This window comes from Tetrahymena thermophila, assembly GCF_000189635.1.
Source record: "Tetrahymena thermophila SB210 genomic scaffold scf_8254645, whole genome shotgun sequence".
NCBI classification, from domain to species: Eukaryota; Ciliophora; class Oligohymenophorea; order Hymenostomatida; family Tetrahymenidae; genus Tetrahymena; species Tetrahymena thermophila.
The window spans coordinates 402,038-422,676 of record NW_002476413.1 but is presented as its reverse complement, the minus strand read 5'-3'; the positions used below and the strand labels follow the sequence as shown (position 1 = coordinate 422,676).

General features: G+C 23.3%; 5 protein-coding genes across 5 annotated transcripts; 1 reads left to right on the top strand and 4 right to left on the bottom strand. All coding sequences in view use genetic code 6, as the record gives it.

Moving 5' to 3' along the window:
* Positions 1-599: 599 nt before the first annotated feature.
* On the bottom strand, positions 600-3,719 carry TTHERM_00128840 (hypothetical protein; the record flags this gene model as incomplete). The annotated part of the gene is made up of 1 exon (XM_001016365.2): positions 600-3,719. Exon 1 carries the CDS (start codon positions 3,537-3,539, stop codon positions 600-602), a length of 2,940 nt encoding a protein of 979 aa, XP_001016365.2. The 5' UTR covers positions 3,540-3,719.
* A 1,872-nt stretch (positions 3,720-5,591) lies between these two features.
* Positions 5,592-10,333, bottom strand: TTHERM_00128850 (kinesin motor catalytic domain protein; the record flags this gene model as incomplete). The annotated part of the gene is made up of 14 exons (XM_001016366.2): positions 5,592-5,602; positions 5,660-5,764; positions 5,815-6,216; positions 6,276-6,507; positions 6,561-6,935; positions 6,987-7,100; positions 7,161-7,508; positions 7,579-7,706; positions 7,799-8,051; positions 8,113-8,480; positions 8,693-9,040; positions 9,110-9,258; positions 9,391-9,863; positions 10,139-10,333. The coding sequence occupies 14 exons, from the start codon at positions 10,331-10,333 to the stop codon at positions 5,592-5,594; spliced, it is 3,501 nt and encodes a 1,166-aa protein (XP_001016366.2).
* Positions 10,334-12,369: 2,036 nt separating this feature from the next.
* On the top strand, positions 12,370-14,007 carry TTHERM_00128860 (C1-like domain protein; the record flags this gene model as incomplete). Its single annotated transcript, XM_001016367.1, has 1 exon — positions 12,370-14,007. One exon carries the CDS (start codon positions 12,370-12,372, stop codon positions 14,005-14,007), a length of 1,638 nt encoding a protein of 545 aa, XP_001016367.1.
* Positions 14,008-14,728: 721 nt separating this feature from the next.
* Positions 14,729-16,475, bottom strand: TTHERM_000128859 (hypothetical protein; the record flags this gene model as incomplete). The annotated part of the gene is made up of 2 exons (XM_012797683.1): positions 14,729-15,828; positions 16,088-16,475. The coding sequence occupies 2 exons, from the start codon at positions 16,473-16,475 to the stop codon at positions 14,729-14,731; spliced, it is 1,488 nt and encodes a 495-aa protein (XP_012653137.1).
* A 1,737-nt stretch (positions 16,476-18,212) lies between these two features.
* TTHERM_00128870 (hypothetical protein) lies at positions 18,213-20,189 on the bottom strand (the record flags this gene model as incomplete). Its single annotated transcript, XM_001016368.2, has 1 exon — positions 18,213-20,189. One exon carries the CDS (start codon positions 20,187-20,189, stop codon positions 18,213-18,215), a length of 1,977 nt encoding a protein of 658 aa, XP_001016368.2.
* Positions 20,190-20,639: the final 450 nt, after the last annotated feature.

The following is a 20,639-nucleotide window of genomic DNA, read 5'->3' as shown; positions in this document are numbered from 1 at the left end:
ATAGATAGATAGATAGATAGATAGATAGATAGATAGATAGATATGTGGTGAAAAAAGAAGAATAAATATTAAATATTTGAATAATAGAAAATAGTTTGTTTTATTATATATATTTTGTGATATGATAATTTAATCTAAAATATAGATAGATTTATTACTATTAAAATATTTATGAATACCATATTTTATTGGTATGTTAATAAATAGCTTATTATATTATCTAAAATTTCAGTGTATAGCCTTGAAAAAGGCAGTACCCTCTGGTACTATACATATATATATATATAATAATAATTTAATCAAAAAATTTTTGTCAGTATTGTCAATTTTGAAAAGCAAACAATCATCTATGACAATTAAATTTTTATTTTTAATTTATACCTTGTCTAATTATTACTAGTAAAATATATTTTTGCAAGTTTTGATCAACATTTTAAATTAGCAATAACAAAAATTTTAATTGGTCAAAAATGTGTAAAATAAATATACAAATAAATATATACAATTTAAGGTTATCAAAATATATCAATTTTTCTATACATACTATTGTATTAAATAATTTTACTAAAAATTTTTTTATTATCCAATGATTTATTTGTTCATTTTATTTAAGATGGTATAATATTTTGCAAATGCAGATAGTTTTTAAGATCTTCATCATCATCATTTTTATCTCTTGTAATAAATCCTGCCATCCTATTCTAAATAAAGTTACTGTTATCCAAAGAGTAATCTTATGACTCACCATGTTCTGTAATTTTAGAAATTAAGTTAGGATCTTTGTGATGATTATTTTATTCTCTTGTCTAATTATTAGAGCTTGCACCAATTGAATGCTAACTATTTTAGATGTTATTGTTGCTTTAATTACTTTTTGGAATAGATTAAAAGCTATTAGCTCCATTTTAACTTTTAGGAGAGGTTATTTTAAAGTTTGAACCAAATATATTTTTATACGATTCTTGTTAGCTGTTATAGGTGATTGAATTAGTATTGCTTGCGTTGATGTTTTTTCTAAATTATATGCTTGTTTTAGATTAATGGTATGAAGAAAAGCTGGGTCTATGCTAAAATAAAGTATCTGACTTTTTTCTGCTGATCCATCCTGTTATTTCGTCATCTTCAGATGTATTTTAGTATATTTCTCTAGCAGTATTACTTCCTTTCTTTTCATTTGCTTACTTTTGATTGTTTTGCTTGATGTTTCCAATCATAAAATCTTAGATGTTCTTATTAAAATTAGTTTTGATATTGCTCATATCCTTTTTCACTACTTCTAAGTTATTTTTTTTTAAATTAATTTTCAAACTATCAGCTTAGCCTTAAGATTCTTATTGGATATCATCATTTTTTTTAGTAGGTTCAGTTTCTACAGCAAATTCATTTTATCTAACAACTTATTATTCTTCATTTTACACTTCAACTTCATTTGGCTAAACATTTTACTACTACTTGACTTCTTCTTTTTACAAAACTAGCTCTTTCAAATTGTTATAATTTTATTTTCTTGGCGTCTTAGAAGATTAAATTTCAGTTTAGAAGCTGTTTACCTAATTAATTTCACTATCAATATTCTTATCTTGTGTTTGCTATCTTTAATTTTAAGAACCTTCTCTTTTTTCTTCTTCAATTTTAGATTTTTCTTAATTATCTTAACCTGAATCTCTTGCAACTTCTTCATTTTTAGAGCAAAAAAATCCATACATTCCATTAGTCGTGAAGTATGCTGTCTAATTTTTACTATCAAATTTGTTATTAAGCTAGCCTCTGTAGTATGATTTTTTCAATTCTTTTGATATTTTATTAAAATCATCATTAAATTGCTTAACTTTCCAAGTCTTTAAACTCTCTGACAGATTAATATCTTATTCAAAATAAGGTTTATTTTAAGTTTAAAGACAACTTTTTGAAAATAAGTCAATCTTTTATGGCTGCTACTTTAACTGATTCTTAGCTGTCATAATTTAAGGTTAATTAAATTACTGGCATGCGCTCAGTTGCTAATTATGAAACAAGTCATTCAATTTTTAAAAGTATCCTGCGTCTGTATTTGTCTTTAGATTTTCATGAGAATACTGTGACTAACTTTTATAGTTTTAGGAACTTGAGAAATTTCCTTCTGTATTTGATTTGACTAGCTTCTTATTATTATTTGTATATTTGAATAAGGCCTTTCTTGTATTCACTAGTGGAATTTCTGGTTTCTTAAATGCGAATTTATCAAATTACGAAGGTGGTGAAGGAGTGTTTTAGAAATTATTGCTATTTTTTGGCATCCCAAAATGATTTATGTTAGTTTTAAACACAGAAGTTGAAAATCCAGCATTGTAATTTTTAGGATAATTTACATTTTAATTGTTACTATTGCTGCTAATACTAATTGGTGAGTTGATAATTTATGCGTTTAGATTACTTTTTGGTGAGATCTAATTAGAATTTGAGTTATGATAAAGCATATATTTTGGTTTCATGAAGCTGCCTTAGGTATTCATTTACATTTAAGTTTTAAGTTAAGATTTTTTTGATAATTAACTAAGAAGAGACTCTTTCCCATTAGTAGTTATGCTATGACAAAGGCCTTCACCTTAGGCGATTGAATTTCTTTTTTCTTAGATAATTTGTTAAAGAATATCTTAAGATTGGTGCTTTCTTGTGCTCATGTCCATATTCAGATTCATGACAGTTTAAGAAAGATAATTATCATCTCTCTGATCGACAATAAAAAGGTTATTTGCATTATCAAATGCTAACTACAGTTGTTAACTTTTATTAGTTAGAGCCTTAATATTATAGAACCTATTCATTTTTTAAGCAATATTAATACCAAATTCCTTTCTGTGTTTTTAAACATTTAAAATGGGATCTCTATATTCTTCTTTTGAAATCTCTCCATCATCTGAATAATTAACAATACAATCTGTAGCATAACTGTTATTTTCACTTTGTAAATAGCCTTTTGTATTATAATAAAAATTATTTTAGTCAAAGTTGCTAGCATTAACAGAGGGGTTGCTGCTTTTGCGGTATTTGTAAGGAATAAACGGTTATTTCACTTATTTATCTTTTGAATAAATCTCTTTAATATTATTTTCTTAAAAATTCGAATCCATATTTTGTCTTATTTCTGCGAATGCTTGATGATCTCTGTTTAATTGAGGAGAAAGCTGATTTTCATCATCCCTTTGAAATTCTTAGCTCTAAATATTGTACTTACCAGGTAGATTGTTGACTTCATTTTTTACCTTAGAAATATTAATAGAGTCTTTCTTTTGACTGTTTTTGTTCGAGAAGCCGTTTGCTTACTGCGTCTATTATACAACGGGTTTAACTTATTTCTGAATGTCTTAGGATCTATTCTAATTTTATGAAATCGAAGCAGAATTTTTAGTAGAATTTTGGCTGATAGGCATCTCAAAATTTAAAGTATCAAATGGATTTTATTTTTGATTAGTATTCATATTTGGATTTACTCCTTTTGTTATAGGAGGAAGATTTGTTTAGACCTAATGGCTAGTCATTTTTTTTAAATTGTTAATCATAGCAACGTGAGTTTTTTCCTTTAAAAAAATATTTTAGTTATTTTCAACGCTTTAGCCAAAGCCCCCTATTATTTAATCGAAATAAAGTAATTCAATTAATACTTAGTGCTATCTATCTATCTAATAAAATTTCTACTTTTTACTTTCTTTTAATTAGCTTCTAAAATTTATTGAATATTCAATATTATTTAAAAATATTAAATAACTTATTCAATTTACTAATATCAAATAAATAAAGTTGGGTAAAGTAGGTGTGAGTCTTAACCTAAAAATAAGGAAAAACTCAATACATTTTACTATTCCTTTACAAACGATTGGTATATATATTATCGATGGTTAGATTCATTTAATGAAGATTAAAATTTTTACTAGTTCACTCAAATTTATTTTTCTTATTAATCACAAAATTTTACTAGTAGAAAAATATAATGAATTGTTTGTGGTTTAGGTTACATATTTTTTTTTGTTCTTAAATTATTCATTTAATTTTATATAAAATATATTTTATTAAATTAATTATTATTATTATAAATAATAAAGTTTTATTATTAATCAAGTTTAGATATTTTAATATCCATTTATTTCTTAATAGATTCAATAACGAAAACTCTTATGGAACATTCGATACTAATGATTTTAAAAAACCTAATAATAGACTTTATTTTTTTTCAATTAAAAAATATACAAAAATTTAATAGTTAAAATTAAAAAATATTTAAAGAATTTTGTTTTTTTTTATTTGAAATAGGTTTAAAAAGATATCAAAGCTTTTTTTACTCATTTTTGTCCATATTAATTTTGGAATTATAAAAAATAAACAATTTAATATGATTTAATAACATTTTTCATCAAAGTTTTTAAATCTTAATTTTATAATCTCTTATGGAACATTCGATACTAATTGATTTTAAAAAACCTAATAATAGAATTTATTTTATTTCAATTAAAAAATATTTAAAAATTTAAAAGTTAAAATTAAAAAATATTCAAAATATTTTGTTTTTTTTATTTGACATAGGTTTAAAAAGATATCCAAGCTTTTTTTACTCATTTTTGTCCATATTAATTTTGGAATTATAAAAAATAAACAATTTAATATAATTTAATAACATTTTTCATCAAAGCTATTAAATCTTAATTTTTTTTAAGGTTATTTACAATATAAAAAATAATGTTAGGAATATCAGAAAGAAAAATATTAATCATTTTATTATAAATATCTCTTCTGCTTTAATAAGCAAACGCATAAATTTACAAAATATATTAAAATAGTAATATTATTTAATGTTAAGTTTATATGAATATTTTTAAATAATTTAATGAACTAAGTTAAATTTAAAAGTAATTTATAAAATTTACTTAATATTTGATTTAACAGATAAGAACTTTAAAATTTAATTTTACTATTAGATTGTTAAAAATATAAACATTGATGAAATAAACATTTTTGTGGAGTTACTTTTTTAAATATTTACTTTTTATAATTATAAAATAAAATAAAATAAAATAAAATAAAATAAAAGCTTCATTCTTTATTATTTTTAGTTATTTGTGGCTTGAAAAATAATACAAAGAAAATAAGAATGAAATATATATGTGATAATACTATAAATGTCCTTTAATATCTCTATTAATTATAATAAATTAATAAAATATTTATAAATTGTTCACAAGTAATATCTTTTATTTAATTTTTTGAATATTCTCGTTTTTGAAAATAGAAGTTTTAGCTAATTTTTTAAATTAAAATTAGAAAAATATTTTAAAAATAAAATAAAGAATAAAATATAAAAGAAATAGATGCAAAATAATTATTTAATTTTTGATTGATTAATTTTATTTTATTTTTGATTAGTTTATTTTTAGATTGGTTTATTTTTATATTATTATTGTTGTTAAGATATTTTAAGATTAATTATTATAGTTTAATAAATTATTTTAGTTATTACTTTATTACAGAAATCGTTTTATATTTATATTTTCTAAATATTTTTTTTCATTCACATCAAATGATATTTATTACTTCAAAAATACACACCAGCCATAATTCCCTCAAAAAATATCTATTTATGATAAATAATATTAATTGATAATTTTAAAACATCTGAAATAAAATTTACTGCAATTTTAGTCTTTCCCTTTTTTGCCTTTATTAGCTTTACTTTCATTTTTTTACTTTTTAGAAATCGAAGAGTCATCCTAGGAGTTCCTTCTTTTTGTTTCATCTATTTAAAAATATAAATAAGATATTTAATTTCTATCGAATTGACCTTACTGTTTTAGTTATTGGGTTTTCCTTCTTATTATGGTTAAAAAGAATTTATTCTTTCATTTGGTTCAGTGTTTGTTCTATCGTTGTTGTAACGTGCTGAAAGAGGAGGGTTTTAATTTATTTTTTTCACGGGACTGCTATTTTATGAATCTTCACTATATTTATCTTTTTCATTAGATGATGGATACATATTTTTACTTGGTTGATATGAATGACTTTATTATTTTTCTGGAGATTCTTAATTTATCTTAGAACCTGAAAGAGAAGTGTTAGCAGAGGAATAAGAGTCTTACTTTAAAGTAGGTTTGTATTCAGTTACCTTTTGAGGCTAAAATTTATTTTCTATCTTAAGTATCTGAGGTTTTCCTTCTTAGAAATTATTTTACTATTATTAAGCCTTCTAATCTATTTTTTAATAAAATTTTATAAATTAAAATATAAGATTCAAAACAAAATTAATTTACCTCTTTTTTACTTTTCCATTTATTCTTCAACAGGAATCATTCTTTTTTAATTCATGATGTTCTTTCTATTTTGCTAAGATCTTTTCATTTTTTCAATTCTAGCATCATCAAAGCCAAATACCTTAAACTACAAAGTATTATTACTGAGATACTTAATAACGTTTTGTTAAATATTAGTGTAAGTATGCTGCACTGAATAGTTGTAATTTGGGCTAGGATTCTTTCCTTCAATCTATTTATTTATTTAATTTTAAAATTATTAGATTAGCTTTTAAAATAAATTACTTTTTTTGTTTTGTATTTTGCCATATAATTTTCGGATGCAAGTAAACTATATTCTACAAATGTGTCTGTGCAAAAGTTTTAAGGAAGAGATCCATCCTTGATGAAAAGCTTAAAGTCCAATCTCTGATTAAGAAGATCATTTGGGTCTTCTATAGCCATTCCTTCGTTATTTTCGTCATCATATAGCACATCTCCTGTTTCATTACATGGAATGAATCCAACATTCAGATATCCACATTAACCGTTATCACCTACTAAAGTAATTTATGTCTAACTATCTAAACCATAAGCTAGTCCTAAAAGCTTTAAAAACCCTTACCCTATCAAAAAAGGTTCAGGAGGATCCCAGAAAGGGTCTTCGTTTTATTAAAGATCCTATTTTTATTATTCTTACTTAAAATGGGAATTTTTAAGAGTAAAAATTACAGGTATTTAATTGGTTTCGAAATAACGATCAAGAAGACCTTTAATTATGTAGTACCTATTCTAAAATTTTTCTAGATCCCAGACGTATTCACTTCCTTCTTCATTATTTTAAACCTATTTTATTTTTTAAATATTCTTGAGAATTATTTTTAACACACATGAAAATGATATTACTAAAATCTGAATCTTAGGCATTTTGCTTCTCTCTTTCATAGTATTTATTTCGCATTAATCAGCATAGGTATAAAGAATCTTAGGAGAAAAGATGATATCTCTTTTAAGCTCTTTAGAAATAAATCCAACCTCATAAATCTTTGGCAATGCTCTCTATAATTTTTATTCGAGAGACTACTTTGATCTTATCTTATATAAACGCATTTATTCTTCAGCTTGTAAGGTTTATTTTTATTTCTCTCTTTCAAGTTCCTTTTGGATTCTTTCAGCCTCAAGCTTTTATACTATTTCATTCCATTATCTCTCAGCTTCGAGTTTTTCTTTTTCCAATTTTTGCTTTTCTGATTCCTTTTGTCATAAAATTTGAACAAAAATAAATAAAAAAATCATTCAAGATTTAAAAACTAAAAAAAAATACTTCTTTCATTTTTCCCTCCAACTCAACAAGTTTCTATTCATAAATCAGTTTTTATTCGTTGATCTTTACTTCATTTTCTTCTTTTTCTTAAAGTCTTTACTACTCAAACTCCTTCAATTTCCTGATAGCTAAATATAAATTAATATGAAAAATTATAATAAATTAATGCTTTTATTATCAAAATAGTAGAATTAATTATTTAAACTAAACAAATAAATACTTTCTTCTCTTAGCTCTAACTCTTTATTTTATGCATTCTTATTTATCAATTTATCTGATTTTTTTGAAATCTCTTCTTAAGCAAATTCCCAATCTATTTCTTTTGGTAGAACATCTCCTTCTCTCTACTTTCCATTAGGAATTATAACTAAAAATGTAGAATTAGTACCAAAAACAATTCTATCCATATGGTATAGTTCTATTTATTGATTAACTCTCTCACCATTCAGATGAATGTATTCACTACAGCTTTCCTTTATATTAAATAAATAAATAATAAATTAGATATTATTTTTTATTTATTTATTTGTTTACCTCATAAGGTACTAAATATAATTTATCAATAGATTTAATAAAAATAGCATGCTTTTCTTTGATTCCCATACTACCAAGCACAATATCTGGTAGAGGTGTTGCATTCTTACGACCAACATAAATATATTCTTTGTCTAAAGAGAATTTTATTTTATTATTAAGAACTGGATCTTCATTTAGATTAGTTAAGTGAATTTTTTGTTCTATGATATCATCTTCATTTTCTTCTTACTCGTGTTCTTCTTTTTCATATTCCTCTACTCTTTACTGATGAGTAATTTTCATATCATTCATAAGTTCGTCCATAGCTTGTAACTCATCTTCAAGTTCTTCAACCTCCTTTGCACTCAAATTGTTTGGGTTTTGTACTATTAAAATAAGATTTCAATTTATTTATTTAATCAAAGTTTCAATTTAAATTTTTAAATTAATATTTTCTGTTGTTCTTTTTTTTTTATTTAAAAATTTCTTTTATAATTTGGATTTAGAATCTTAAGATTGAGATGAGTCAATATTTTTAAAAAATTATAAATCAAGGCTTAAAAAAAATAATTTATTAATTAAAAATATAATTTTTTACACATCTTGTTTCTAAGTTCTTAGATAGTGCTCTTGAGTTTCTAATTCTCTTGTGTGAGCTCTCTAATAAGTTTATCAACAGCGCTCTCGTTTATAATAGCTTTGTTTTTGATCTTCTTTGCCTGATCAGCATATCTTAAAGTAGAAAGAGTTTCATCATAATTATCATTGGATGGAGAAATTGCGCAAATCATTAGAGTTTTGCTATTACCACCCAGTGCATTACATAAAATCTTAGTTAAGCAAGAATCTCTATAGGGGACTTTTATATTTTTTTTACCACTTTCCAGTTCTGCTAATGTTGAAATGACCAAACCAAGTATGTGTAAACTCTTATTTATTTAACCAGCTATTAAAAATATTTATAACCCTTAAAACAAACAAACAAACAAACATTTTTAAAAAAATTATATCTTACCTTCTTTGAGACGATCTCCTGTTGCACCTGTTTTACCCACTTTTTCACTACCTGCCAAATCAACTAAATTTATCATGGAAAATTTTTCAATTCTCTTATCATTTACCATTTCTCTTTTTCTAAATTCTACGGTGATAATAGTGTGAGCTCTATTTTTAAGTAAAATACATTTTTTACTTGTTTTATCAATTTATTTTCTTTAGCAATATTTGGATTTTTTCGTTATTTAGTTTGGCGTTGCTTAAAATATCATTTATTTTCTTATATTAAATTAAAATTACCTTGATGAAGAAGCATTCATTTAAGTTGAAGCTATAGTACGATTTTTTGAACCCTCTTCCATCCTCTATTCTATTGCTTCATAACTTTTAACTGGATATTTTGTTAAATGTTCAACATAAAAACCTATTGTTTTATTTTCTCTTATACGTAGACCACCTTGAGGTCTCTTGTTACAAGGAATAAGAAGATCTTGCACTTTTTCATTATATATTTCAAGCATCGAAACGCAAACTTCATATTCAGTTGAAGGTATATTATTTGCGCTTATTCTTTTAAATATTTCTTCGCATGCAATTGGTACAATACCTCTATTTGGTTTGTATCCTACCATTGAGTAACTTTTTCCAGCTCCTGTCTATCCATAAGCCAAGAGACAACAATGATAACCTTCCCATGCATTATCAAGCATTTAAGCACCAACTAAATCATAAACTTTACGTTAGTCGCAATATTTCTAATCAACAGCTTTACACTTTTTTAATATTTTACATAAAATGATCAATACTTTCAGATGTTATAAAAATTATCTTTAAATAAATTTTGAAGTAAAAGTTGCTCAAATATTTTCTAAAATAATATTCTCTCTCTTTGAAAAACTAAACATAATTGCTTATGAGATGATAAACATAATTTATAAATATTTTTTATCTATTTTTACTAATTGCTAAACAATTTTTCTATTTTATTTGTATTTCATCTCTCATTTCCAAATTTTAAAAAACTTTAAAATGCTTTATTAATGCTTACTAGGCCTGTTTCATCTTATTCAAATCCGGAATGACTCCAAAAAGAAAAGTCGAAGAAGAAATCTCTGTTTTTTTTTGAATCTTCAAAATGTATTAAAGTAGTTTTGGTGCCTTCCATAGCAACACATAATTCAGATCCTAATTCAATTTCTCTATTATTAAAAGGTCTGACTCTAACAGCAACTTGAACACTCATCTAACAAATTCTTAAACAAATTTAAATTCAATCTAACTAATCTAGTATATTCTTTGAGCTTAAAACTATCTTAAAAATCGCAACAAGGGGTTATATAATTTTATCTATGAAATGGATCTATTATTCTTTGATTTTTTGATGAATTAATAAATAATTACTATAATAATGATTATATTTTAATCAAAAATAAATTAAAATAACAAAGAAAACTAAACAAAACAAAATATACTTTATTTGGCTTACAACCTATTAATATAATGTGAATAATGTATGTACATATAATTATTTTTAAAGATAGATTCTTGATACTAGTTAATTAATTCTATCTTTCATCTCATTATTATTATTTGTTTGTTGTTTTTAACTTTAGAGAAAGTTCTTCTCCTCCCATTTTCTTAAAAAGCAGTTACTATATTAGCTGGCATCAGTACTTTTTGCCATCACTCTTACACTAACTAGCTGGAACAATAATTTATAGAAATTTAAATTATGTAAGTAATTTATTTTATTTATTGATTTGTTATTTTAAAGTATTTGATTTTGGTATCGAGTCTATTTTAAATTTTCTCTCTCACTGATCAGTATATAAAAAAATGCTATTGATCCAACAAAAATATCAAAAATTTTTAGGTTGAATTCAATAAAGAAAGTTAGAATAAACAAAAACATTAAATAAACATTTTGATTATAAAAGCAGAAAAAGAAATTTTTAATAAATTCTATTTAGAATATTTAAAAAATTATTAAATAGAATTCAATAGATATTCTTTCAAAAAACATCTTTTATTATTTTTCAGTAAAAGTTCAGTAATTTTTATTTAAATCCTATAAAAATATTATTTTAAATAATTCTTTGAAAATTTAAATTATTTTTTATCTAAATATTTGCATTTTCATATAAAATAATTAAATAAGAAAATTCATTTAAAATTCTAATTTTATTTCTCATTTGAACTATTTATATATAAATTCATTAAGGATTTTGGTTTAATGTTTTGAAGAAGTTTTCAATGAAATTTTGAATAAAACCACAATAGAATTGATAGAATTCTTGAAAAGTATTATTTATTTATTTATAGAAAAAAGTATCATAAAATATCTAAAAAGCATCAATAAAATTTAAATCTACTTTGAATAATAAAAATAAGATTAGATAAATTTCGATTAATTATTCAAGTAAAAAATAAAATTTTGTTTTTAAGTAAAAACAACAAATCACTTTAATAATTTACAGCAAAAAATAAATATTTAAATAAATTATTTTTCTTATTTATTACAATATTTTAAATAAAGTTTTAATAGTGTTAACAATATTACTTATTTAGTAATTGCAATTTTCAAATGTTTTATATTTATGAGCATATTAATATTTTTATTAAATATTATTATCGAAATAAAGCAATAAATAAAATTTTAAACTTAAAAAAATAAAATTTATCATATTTTATTCAAATTAAGAATTATTCAATTTGAGTTATTATGTAAGAATTAAATTTCATTTTAAAAATCAAAAAAATTTTAAATTAGTAAATTAAGAAAAATATTAGTCATCATATTCTTATACTTTGTAATTTATTTATTAGAAGTGCCAGAACAAAAAAAAATATTATTTTTAAATTATAATTAATGTTTTAAAAATACATTTTATGCAAATTTTAAAAAATAAAATAATGCTCTTGTTTAAATTAAGCTTAAGATTAAAAATTTAATTAATTAGATAAGTATATTATAAATAAACACGTGAATAAGTAATTAAAAGTATTTTATTTTGTACAAAACCATTACAAAATCTTTAGATCTTATTTTAATTAGTAGAAAGTATCTATTTTGTGAATCAGCGATGGAGATTTTGGATCTTTAATAAAATTTATGAAAAATAGAAGATATCTTCTCAATAATTCAATTCAATTATTTTAATATTGCTTAATTTTAGGTTTATTATTTAGTCTTCTTTAAAAATAAATACAAGGATAGCTAATATCGAAATTATAAATAAACAAATTACTTGATTAAAAAAGTGAATTAAAAAGTAAAACATGGAAATAGCATATTCATAAGTAATTTAAAAGAAATGCTTTAAGCACAAGAATTAAAATGTGAGTTTTCTCAAAATAAACTCTGAAATGAATGATTGCAAATTAATTTGCAGCTTATGCTTAAATAAGATAGAAGGTAAATTCCACATATTTGATATAAATTAAATCTTAAATCATGATAATGTTATTCTTCCTTATTGGCCTCTTACGAAAACTGATAATGATTAAGATGAAATTCTTTAAATAGTCTAAGATTTAGAATCTTAAGAATAATTATCCAGAATCTCTGAAATGTTTAAAAAACTTAGATCCACATTTGATTACGAAGTAGAAAATCTGGAAAAAAGATTTTTAAATTTTAGAGTTGATAATATTTTGTAGAAATTTTATTTAGGTTATAAATAAGCTGCACAATTCGAATAGCTAACTAATCTTCTTAAAGAAGAGTTAGATCAAAAATCTCAATAATAAAATGTTTCTGAAAAATTGCAAAAATTTATCAAAAGTTAGAATGAAAACAATTAAGTAGAAAATTTGTTTTAAGATCTAAGGGAGTTTCATAAAAAATAAGAACTTAGTATAGATACATTAAATTAAATAAATAAATAATTAGCTTTTATTTTTAAAAACCCTTTTGAAATCAAATATCTTTAAGAACAAATCACTTTAAATAATACTGAAACTTAAAGCCCATAAGACACAATAGAATTGAGTTCACAAATATCAACTTAACTTATAGAAGAGTACAAATAAGAATTAAATATTTTAAAAAATGAAAATAATAATTTACTCTAAAGTTTAAACGATCTTTAAAGAATATGTGATAGCAATTAAAAAAGCTTTAATAATTTGAAAGAGGAATATTAAAATGAAGGAATAGCCCTAATAAATAATATAGATTATTATTTTAAAAGCGAAAGTATAAAATTTAATTTACATGATCACCCTCTAATATTAACAAGTGTTTGCTAAGGAAATAATAAAAGTGCTGCATTTTGCAGTGCTTGTGGAAAGAAAGACATTTTATTTTCATGGCATTGCTAGTAATGTAAATATGATATTTGCTAGATTTGTAGTTCAAAAAATAAATTTCCTTAACATATGCATGAACTTAAACTGACAACCATACCTTAAAGAAAGTATAAAGGATATACATAGTGTGATATTTGTGATGATAATCATATAAATGTATCATGGCATTGCAATTAATGTAAATATGATATGTGTTAAACATGCAGTGAAAAAGATTAAATTTTTTTTCAAAGAACTGAATAAAATATCGTAAACAAAAATATTTTTATGAATAACATCATGAGAAATTTTCCTTTAGATATTCATTAATTAAAATTAACTGATAGTTCATAAAGAAATTAAGGAATTAATTCATGTAATATTTGCAATTAAAGAATTATAAAATATGCCTGGTACTGCTCTGAATGTAATAATGATATTTGCTTAAGTTGCAGTGAAAAATTCAAAAAATTCCCTTAGCATTGCCATGAGCTTTTGTTTACTAATAGTAGTTAAAGAAAATACATATATGGAGCTGGCTGTGATAATTGTCAAAAAGTTGATTTAGAATATACATGGCACTGCTCTTTATGTCAGTATGATCTTTGTGAAAAATGTTGTAATTGAAAAGATATTAAAAATCCCTTAAAACAATCTTAAGCTAAAATTTACTAAAAGCTATGAAAGAATATTTGCTTAAAATAATTAAGAAATAATTATTAGATTGAATATATGTTAAAGTTTTATCAAAAAGTAGTATAATATTATAAGCAAAAAAAAGTGAAAAACAAAATTAATACCTAAATAATTATTCTAGAATTTATTGTTTTAATTTTAAATATTATTTGTATTTTTGTAAGTTTTTACTAGGGTCAGACGGAATATCACTTTTTTAATGAATACCGAATAATTATTTTTTTTTTGATGATTCTAAATTTTCAATAAATTTTTAAAAAACAAAAATTTGTACTATATTTTGTAAATAATTAAAATTAAATAAAATAAAATTTTTTTTCTTCATTAATAAACTAAATACTAAAGCAGTTCAGAAGAAGTATTTCTTTTGATTAGCTTATATATTAGAGAGATATACATACATATATACTTTCAAAGGCTTATAAATAAAATGGAAATGAATTAGATCTTTATAAGTAGTTAAATTGGCGATTTATTTCATTTTTTGTACAACTCTTTAATATATTGATAGATTGATCTATGATACATATGATAACTGTATATATTCTTAAATTTAAAATTAATTTACATACGCTTAATTTCAATTAGATAGATAAATATTGATTAATAAATCAATAATTAGGAAGATTGATAGAGTCATATCACTTTTAGATCATATAGGTCTAAACTTGTAAAGAATACTGGGCTAGTTAATAGCAGCAAGACAGGGACCAATTGATCTCAAGTGGATTTCCAAATCTTAAAGTTTACTATTGAGTAAGTAAATTAAGATGTAGTCTTAGAAGAAATCTCTAGAGAGCTCTTTAAGGATGATTTTGAATTACCTTATTTAGAGATCTTCGTCTTTCCAAATAGTCCATCCTTCAATGAAATCTTTTTTATTTTCAAGACGAATTTCTTTTTTGAGCCAACGTTGGAAAGCCTTAAGAGATTCTTGGTTATTATCAAGATTAGAAAGAGCCTTCTCAGTAAAGTGATTGTGGAAATTGACAAATTTACGGAAGATATTACCAAAATTTTTGAATATATTTCTGTGACGGCATTATTGATATTTAGTTTATCCTTTAGGACGAGAAGGCCATTCTGTTTTGTGACGGGTATGACTGTCCATATTATCACGATAGTCATCTTCATCGTCCTAATATCTTTCTTCATTTTCATTGTTATTTTATGAAAAATTTCTAGATTCATCATCATCACCGTGGTGAGATTTATGCTCAGGAATGTACTCTGCCTCATTTCTATCTATATAATCTTAATGGTTTTATTATATGTGGAAGTTAATAAGATTTTAGTTTGGTGCTTATAAATGCTATTAATAGTATGCTTTAGGAACTTGGAATTGATCGTATCCGATGTTTTGACCATCTTGTTCTATTTCTTCTTTCTTTTCTTGAATTTCCTGATATACATTTCCATGCTATTAAAGTTGCTTATTTTATAGTTAACCTTAGAAGTTGTAATTGCTCATCTGGTTATTGCTATATTAATTAATGTTATTGTTATTATTTGATCCATTACTAATGATATTCTAATTTTAGAATTTCAAATTATTGTTGCCGTTGCTTGGTTGAACATAGTTGCTGAATTACTCAGGATTCTTAAAGATGAGATTTGTATTTTAGTTCTATTGGTTAGAGAGTACTTGTTGATTTAAATTGTTTGAATTTTAATGATTGTTTCCTCCTCCTACATTTGTGTTCACAAAGAAGTTTTATGATTGCTATTAGGGATAGTAGTTCTGGTTTTATCCTAATTGTATTAAATTTAAATAAAGATATAAATAAGTAATAGAAGATTTGTTTCCTAAAAAAATCATTTGCTAAACTCAAAATTAATTCATTAATGAACTCTACTTACAAACTTTATTGTATTAATCAAGACAAATCGATAAAAAAGCATGGCTTTTAAACTTTTTTGTAAAGCTAAAACGAATTTATGATTGAGTAAAATTTTGGTGGCAATAGATATTTGAATATCAAAAAGTTAAAAGAGTAAACAAGATATTTACTTTAATTTTATTGGATAGCGTTGTTAAGCTGGCCTTAAATGCCACTATCCATGAAACTCTAGTTATTTTAGAGAAGCATATCATTTATCATGCTAGTTTGATTGTTATAATTTGGGAGGTAGCTTTGTTAGTTATTGAAATCAAGAACAAATGAAGATTAGTTAGTAAGACCATTATTGAAATAGTTGCTAATATAGGTTTAATTTCCCAAGTCTATGTAAGGTTCGGCAGCACCGTCTTGATTAACAGAAATCAATCTCTTCATTTCAAGACCCTTTACGGGATTCATTTGACTAGTGACTGAAAATTTGGATTGCAAAGGAAGCAATGGAAGATTTTCAGGTTAATCATCTTCCTATTTTTAATATACGAAATAGTTGGTTTGCATATCTCTAAATGATCTTTGGTTCAAAAATATGATATTCTTTTAGTATAAATATGGCTGGCTGGCTACTAGAGGTTTATTCTAAATTTCTTCGCTTAAAGGAATGCTTAATTAATTTTCTCTATTTATATCCTTTTTCTTTAGTTGCAAGCAAACTTTGTTAATCTTACTATAATATATATATATATATAAATATTTATTAGGAGACTAGCTTTTTGTTGTATTTGATAAGATTCTTTCTTTCTTTACTTTATTGCTTTATTTTGTTTTTTGCTTGTTTATTTATTTATTTTTTGCTTCCTCTTTTTATAATATTTTATGCGGGATTAATCCTATACAAATTTTATTATTTATTATTTCTTAATGTTTTTTAATTGATTATTGCTTCGTTTTGCTTTAATGTATTAAGTAAGATGCTTTGCTTTCTCTTGCTTTCTTCCCTTGAGAAATATTATATTTTTTTACTTTTTGTTTATTGATTAATTTTATTAATTTTTTTCTCTCATTAAGAGCTCATTAAATATTTATTAGACAACTCTTATCTTCTCACTTTTCTTCTCTTCATTATATCAATCGATTTAGTATTAATTTTGCATTAAATCTCTTAATAAAAAGATAAAGTATTGACTTCTATTCATTTGTTTATCAAAAATTTTTTCCCTATTTTTTTAACAATCTGAATGAAGTATCTTGTTATCTTTTTTTTTGTAAGGAATGCTGATTTTAAATTCTTGCAAATAGCATTAAAAAGGATATTTTCAGAAATTATAATTGTTTCATCAAAAACCTATTGTTTTTTTGTTTGATTTTAATACAAATGCTACTCAAAAGCAAAAGTAGGTAGTTTTAAATTTAAAGAATAGCTTCTGCTGAAAATACCGAAATAATTTTTGTATATAATTCTTATTCTAATATTTAACAAATAATTTTAGAAGTATAGTTAAGGGCTTTGCCTTTAGTCTGCGAGAGTTTTTTTTCAGAGCAATTTGATTTGTTTTTTATTTATAAACTTGATATCTCAAAAAATTTAATTTACCCTCCTTTTTTTGAGATATAATTCGATTTAAAAATACATAATTAATATCTGTTTGAATGTGTTTGTAGAAATTAATAGCTTTCATATTAAAAAAATAAATCTATTTTATAAAAAAAATAGGATTTTCAATCTTAATATTTATTGGTAATACTTTTTCGAGATGATTTTAAAAATATTTGGATTGAAATTGATCTGTTTGCTAAATAAATAAAGGTTTTTAAGATTCTATTTCAATTTCATTAAATCAAAATGAAAGCAAAAAATTTAAAGATTTTGTCACATTTAAAAATAACAAATAAATAATTTTTTTTATCAAAAAGGAAAACCTTTCTTTATCAAAAACAAACAATTTGCTTCTTTATCAAAAAATTAAAACACTTATTATCAAAAAAATATAAACTCCTTCTATGTTAAAAAAAATAATTAAATAAACACTGTTTAAAGGAAAAAAACAAAAGAAGTAAATAAAAATGTGATAGACGAATTCATAAAATATTCTAAATTATCTAATCAACTATTTTTTAAAATGATAAACTTTCTAATTTACTTAATTTATTCATTACATTTTACAAAAAAAATAAATGAAAAACCTAAGATGCAATTATAATTCCTTAATTTATGTTTATAAGTAAGAATAAAATAATTTACCAAATTTTATTTGAAATTAAAAATATTTATTTCAAAAAATTAAGTCAGAATCTATTTCATTCATTCTAACTTGCATAATTAGTATTTTGTTGCTTTCCTGAAATAACACCTACTTAATTCAAATTGTTATCCAATTCAAATATTTTTTATTAGTTATAGACAATATTTAATATGTCTATTATTATTTCTGTTGGATAATGAATTAGCTTCCATTTTAATATCGCTAATACTTGAATCATTTTATTTTTTTAATAGCTAAGCATCTTTTTTGAAATTGAACTTTAAAATAATTAATCAAACTCTTAGAATAAATGACATTCTTAAATTTATGGAAAATTTTTTTCAATTTATTACAGAAGACTCTTTGCATCTTCTTCCCCAATCAAGTTAAAAGAAACTCTCAGACTTTTCAATTGAGGAATATTTAATTGATCAACAAAAACCGAAGACTCGAGGGGTAAGGAGGAGTTGAATCTCACGTTTTCTGAGATTTGGAATACCTTTAAAGTATCTTTCTATAAACTTAGGAAATGACTAAGGTATTATAGAAAAGAACAGTCAAGAGAAAATGAAGAGAGATATTCGATTCCTTTCTATCCATTTTTTATATTGAAGTTAAGATAAAGTGAAGTTATTTTTAGCGATTTTATTTAATTGTAAAAGAATGCTTCGAAAAACTCTTCAACTTGTGAAGGAAGAGAGTATAATATATCTAAGTTTATATTTGTTAAATTATGGTGCTTCTAAAATAAGCTTTCATATTTTGGAATTGAGCTTAGAATATAATTTAAGTGAATTTCTTAAAGGTTTTAAAGATTTAATTATTATAAAATATTCAAGTAGTTTTCATATTCATTAACTTTGGTAAAGACAAGACTTAAATCAAAAGCTTGCAAGGTTTTTTAATAGTTTTTATTGAGCCAGTTTGAAATCTTCTCATTATCAAACATTTTGAGCACTTTTGTATTAGCTTAGAGTTTGAAAGCAATCAAATTTTGGCTTCTTAGTTGTATTTTTTTCAAGATTTTATTGATATCCTAGCTTGAAATTGTCTATTTATCTTAGAATACAAGTAATTTTACTTATTCCAAAGAATTTGACTCTAGCTCCTTCATAAAATCCTCAAGCAATACTTAAAAATTAAGATTATCATACACTTTTAGAATTGCTTCTTTACAAGTCGAATTCTGTAAGTGACCATTTTTAAATAAAGAATCTTTTAAAAGCATGCTCATCTTCCTTGTTTTATTATTGTATAGATTCTGATCAGTACTATTTAACTGATTTAGTTTTTTACCAGAGTTATTTTAACTCTTCTCGTGTGATTTATGGCCATTACAATTACTGGCGTCTTTAGAATTTATGCAAGTACTTGATGAACACTTGGCAGCTGCAGACTTTTTTCTCAGGCTTATCTCAAATTCGCTCTGGGATTGATTTATTTAATTGCAATATTTTCTAACTTCGGAAATCCTTTCTTTTAAATTTTCAAGTGGATACTTGTAGAACTGAAACCTTTCTGAAGAGAATAAATTTTTTATGCTATTTAACTAAACTCCTAAAAAATTTTGTTTGGAGTCTATTTAAAAATCTAAAGAATAGCTTTGAAAATCAATGATGCTTTAAAGGTATGTCTCAACTTCTTCATTATTAGTACATTTTGAAGCGGGATCATCATGCTCCATCCCTGTATCTAAATCTAAATGCACAGTGAAATGACTGACTATCAATTAAATGCTTTTTTAAAGCTATTATTTTAATTCTAGCAATTTGTTTATCTCTTCTTAAATCCTATCACAAATGTTATTACCTGCATTAGTAATCTCCTACAAAATCTCCTCATTTTTCATTTTTTTAAGAATCTTCTATGCATTAATTTTCTCGAATAGCTCCTTCAACTAACAGTATTGATGAATTTTATGCATATCTTATCCTATGCATTGAAGACACAAAGTCTTGAACCTATCTTTGCAGAGAGCACTGAAACATACGTAATTGCCTTCGTTTTGATCATGATAGCTGCACTTAATCATTTTTATTAGCTTTACTTTTGTTATAATTAAGAGATTTGGCCTAAACTTGTTTTAAATTATTCCACTATGCTGGTTTCTAAAAATAAATCAGTATTTTTTATTATCTTAAATTATCTCTCTAATGCTTTTAACAATACTTGCTCAATTAATTTCAGGAGATATTTTCTAATAATTTAAAAAATTTAATACTATCACTATTTGCTATTACTTATACTTACTTAATATCCATCCAATTACTTCGTTGAAGGGTGAATGTTTTAATAGTTATTCAATCTTCTCTACTCATTATATTATTTAAAAAATCGTAGCTTAACGCAAAATTATTTTTGGTATTAATACTTTTAAAATTAAAAAGCAACACATAGCAATCTTCTTTATCATTTATATTATTAACAAATTAATTATTATATTTCTAATTTTATTGAATATATTATAAATTATTCTATGGAT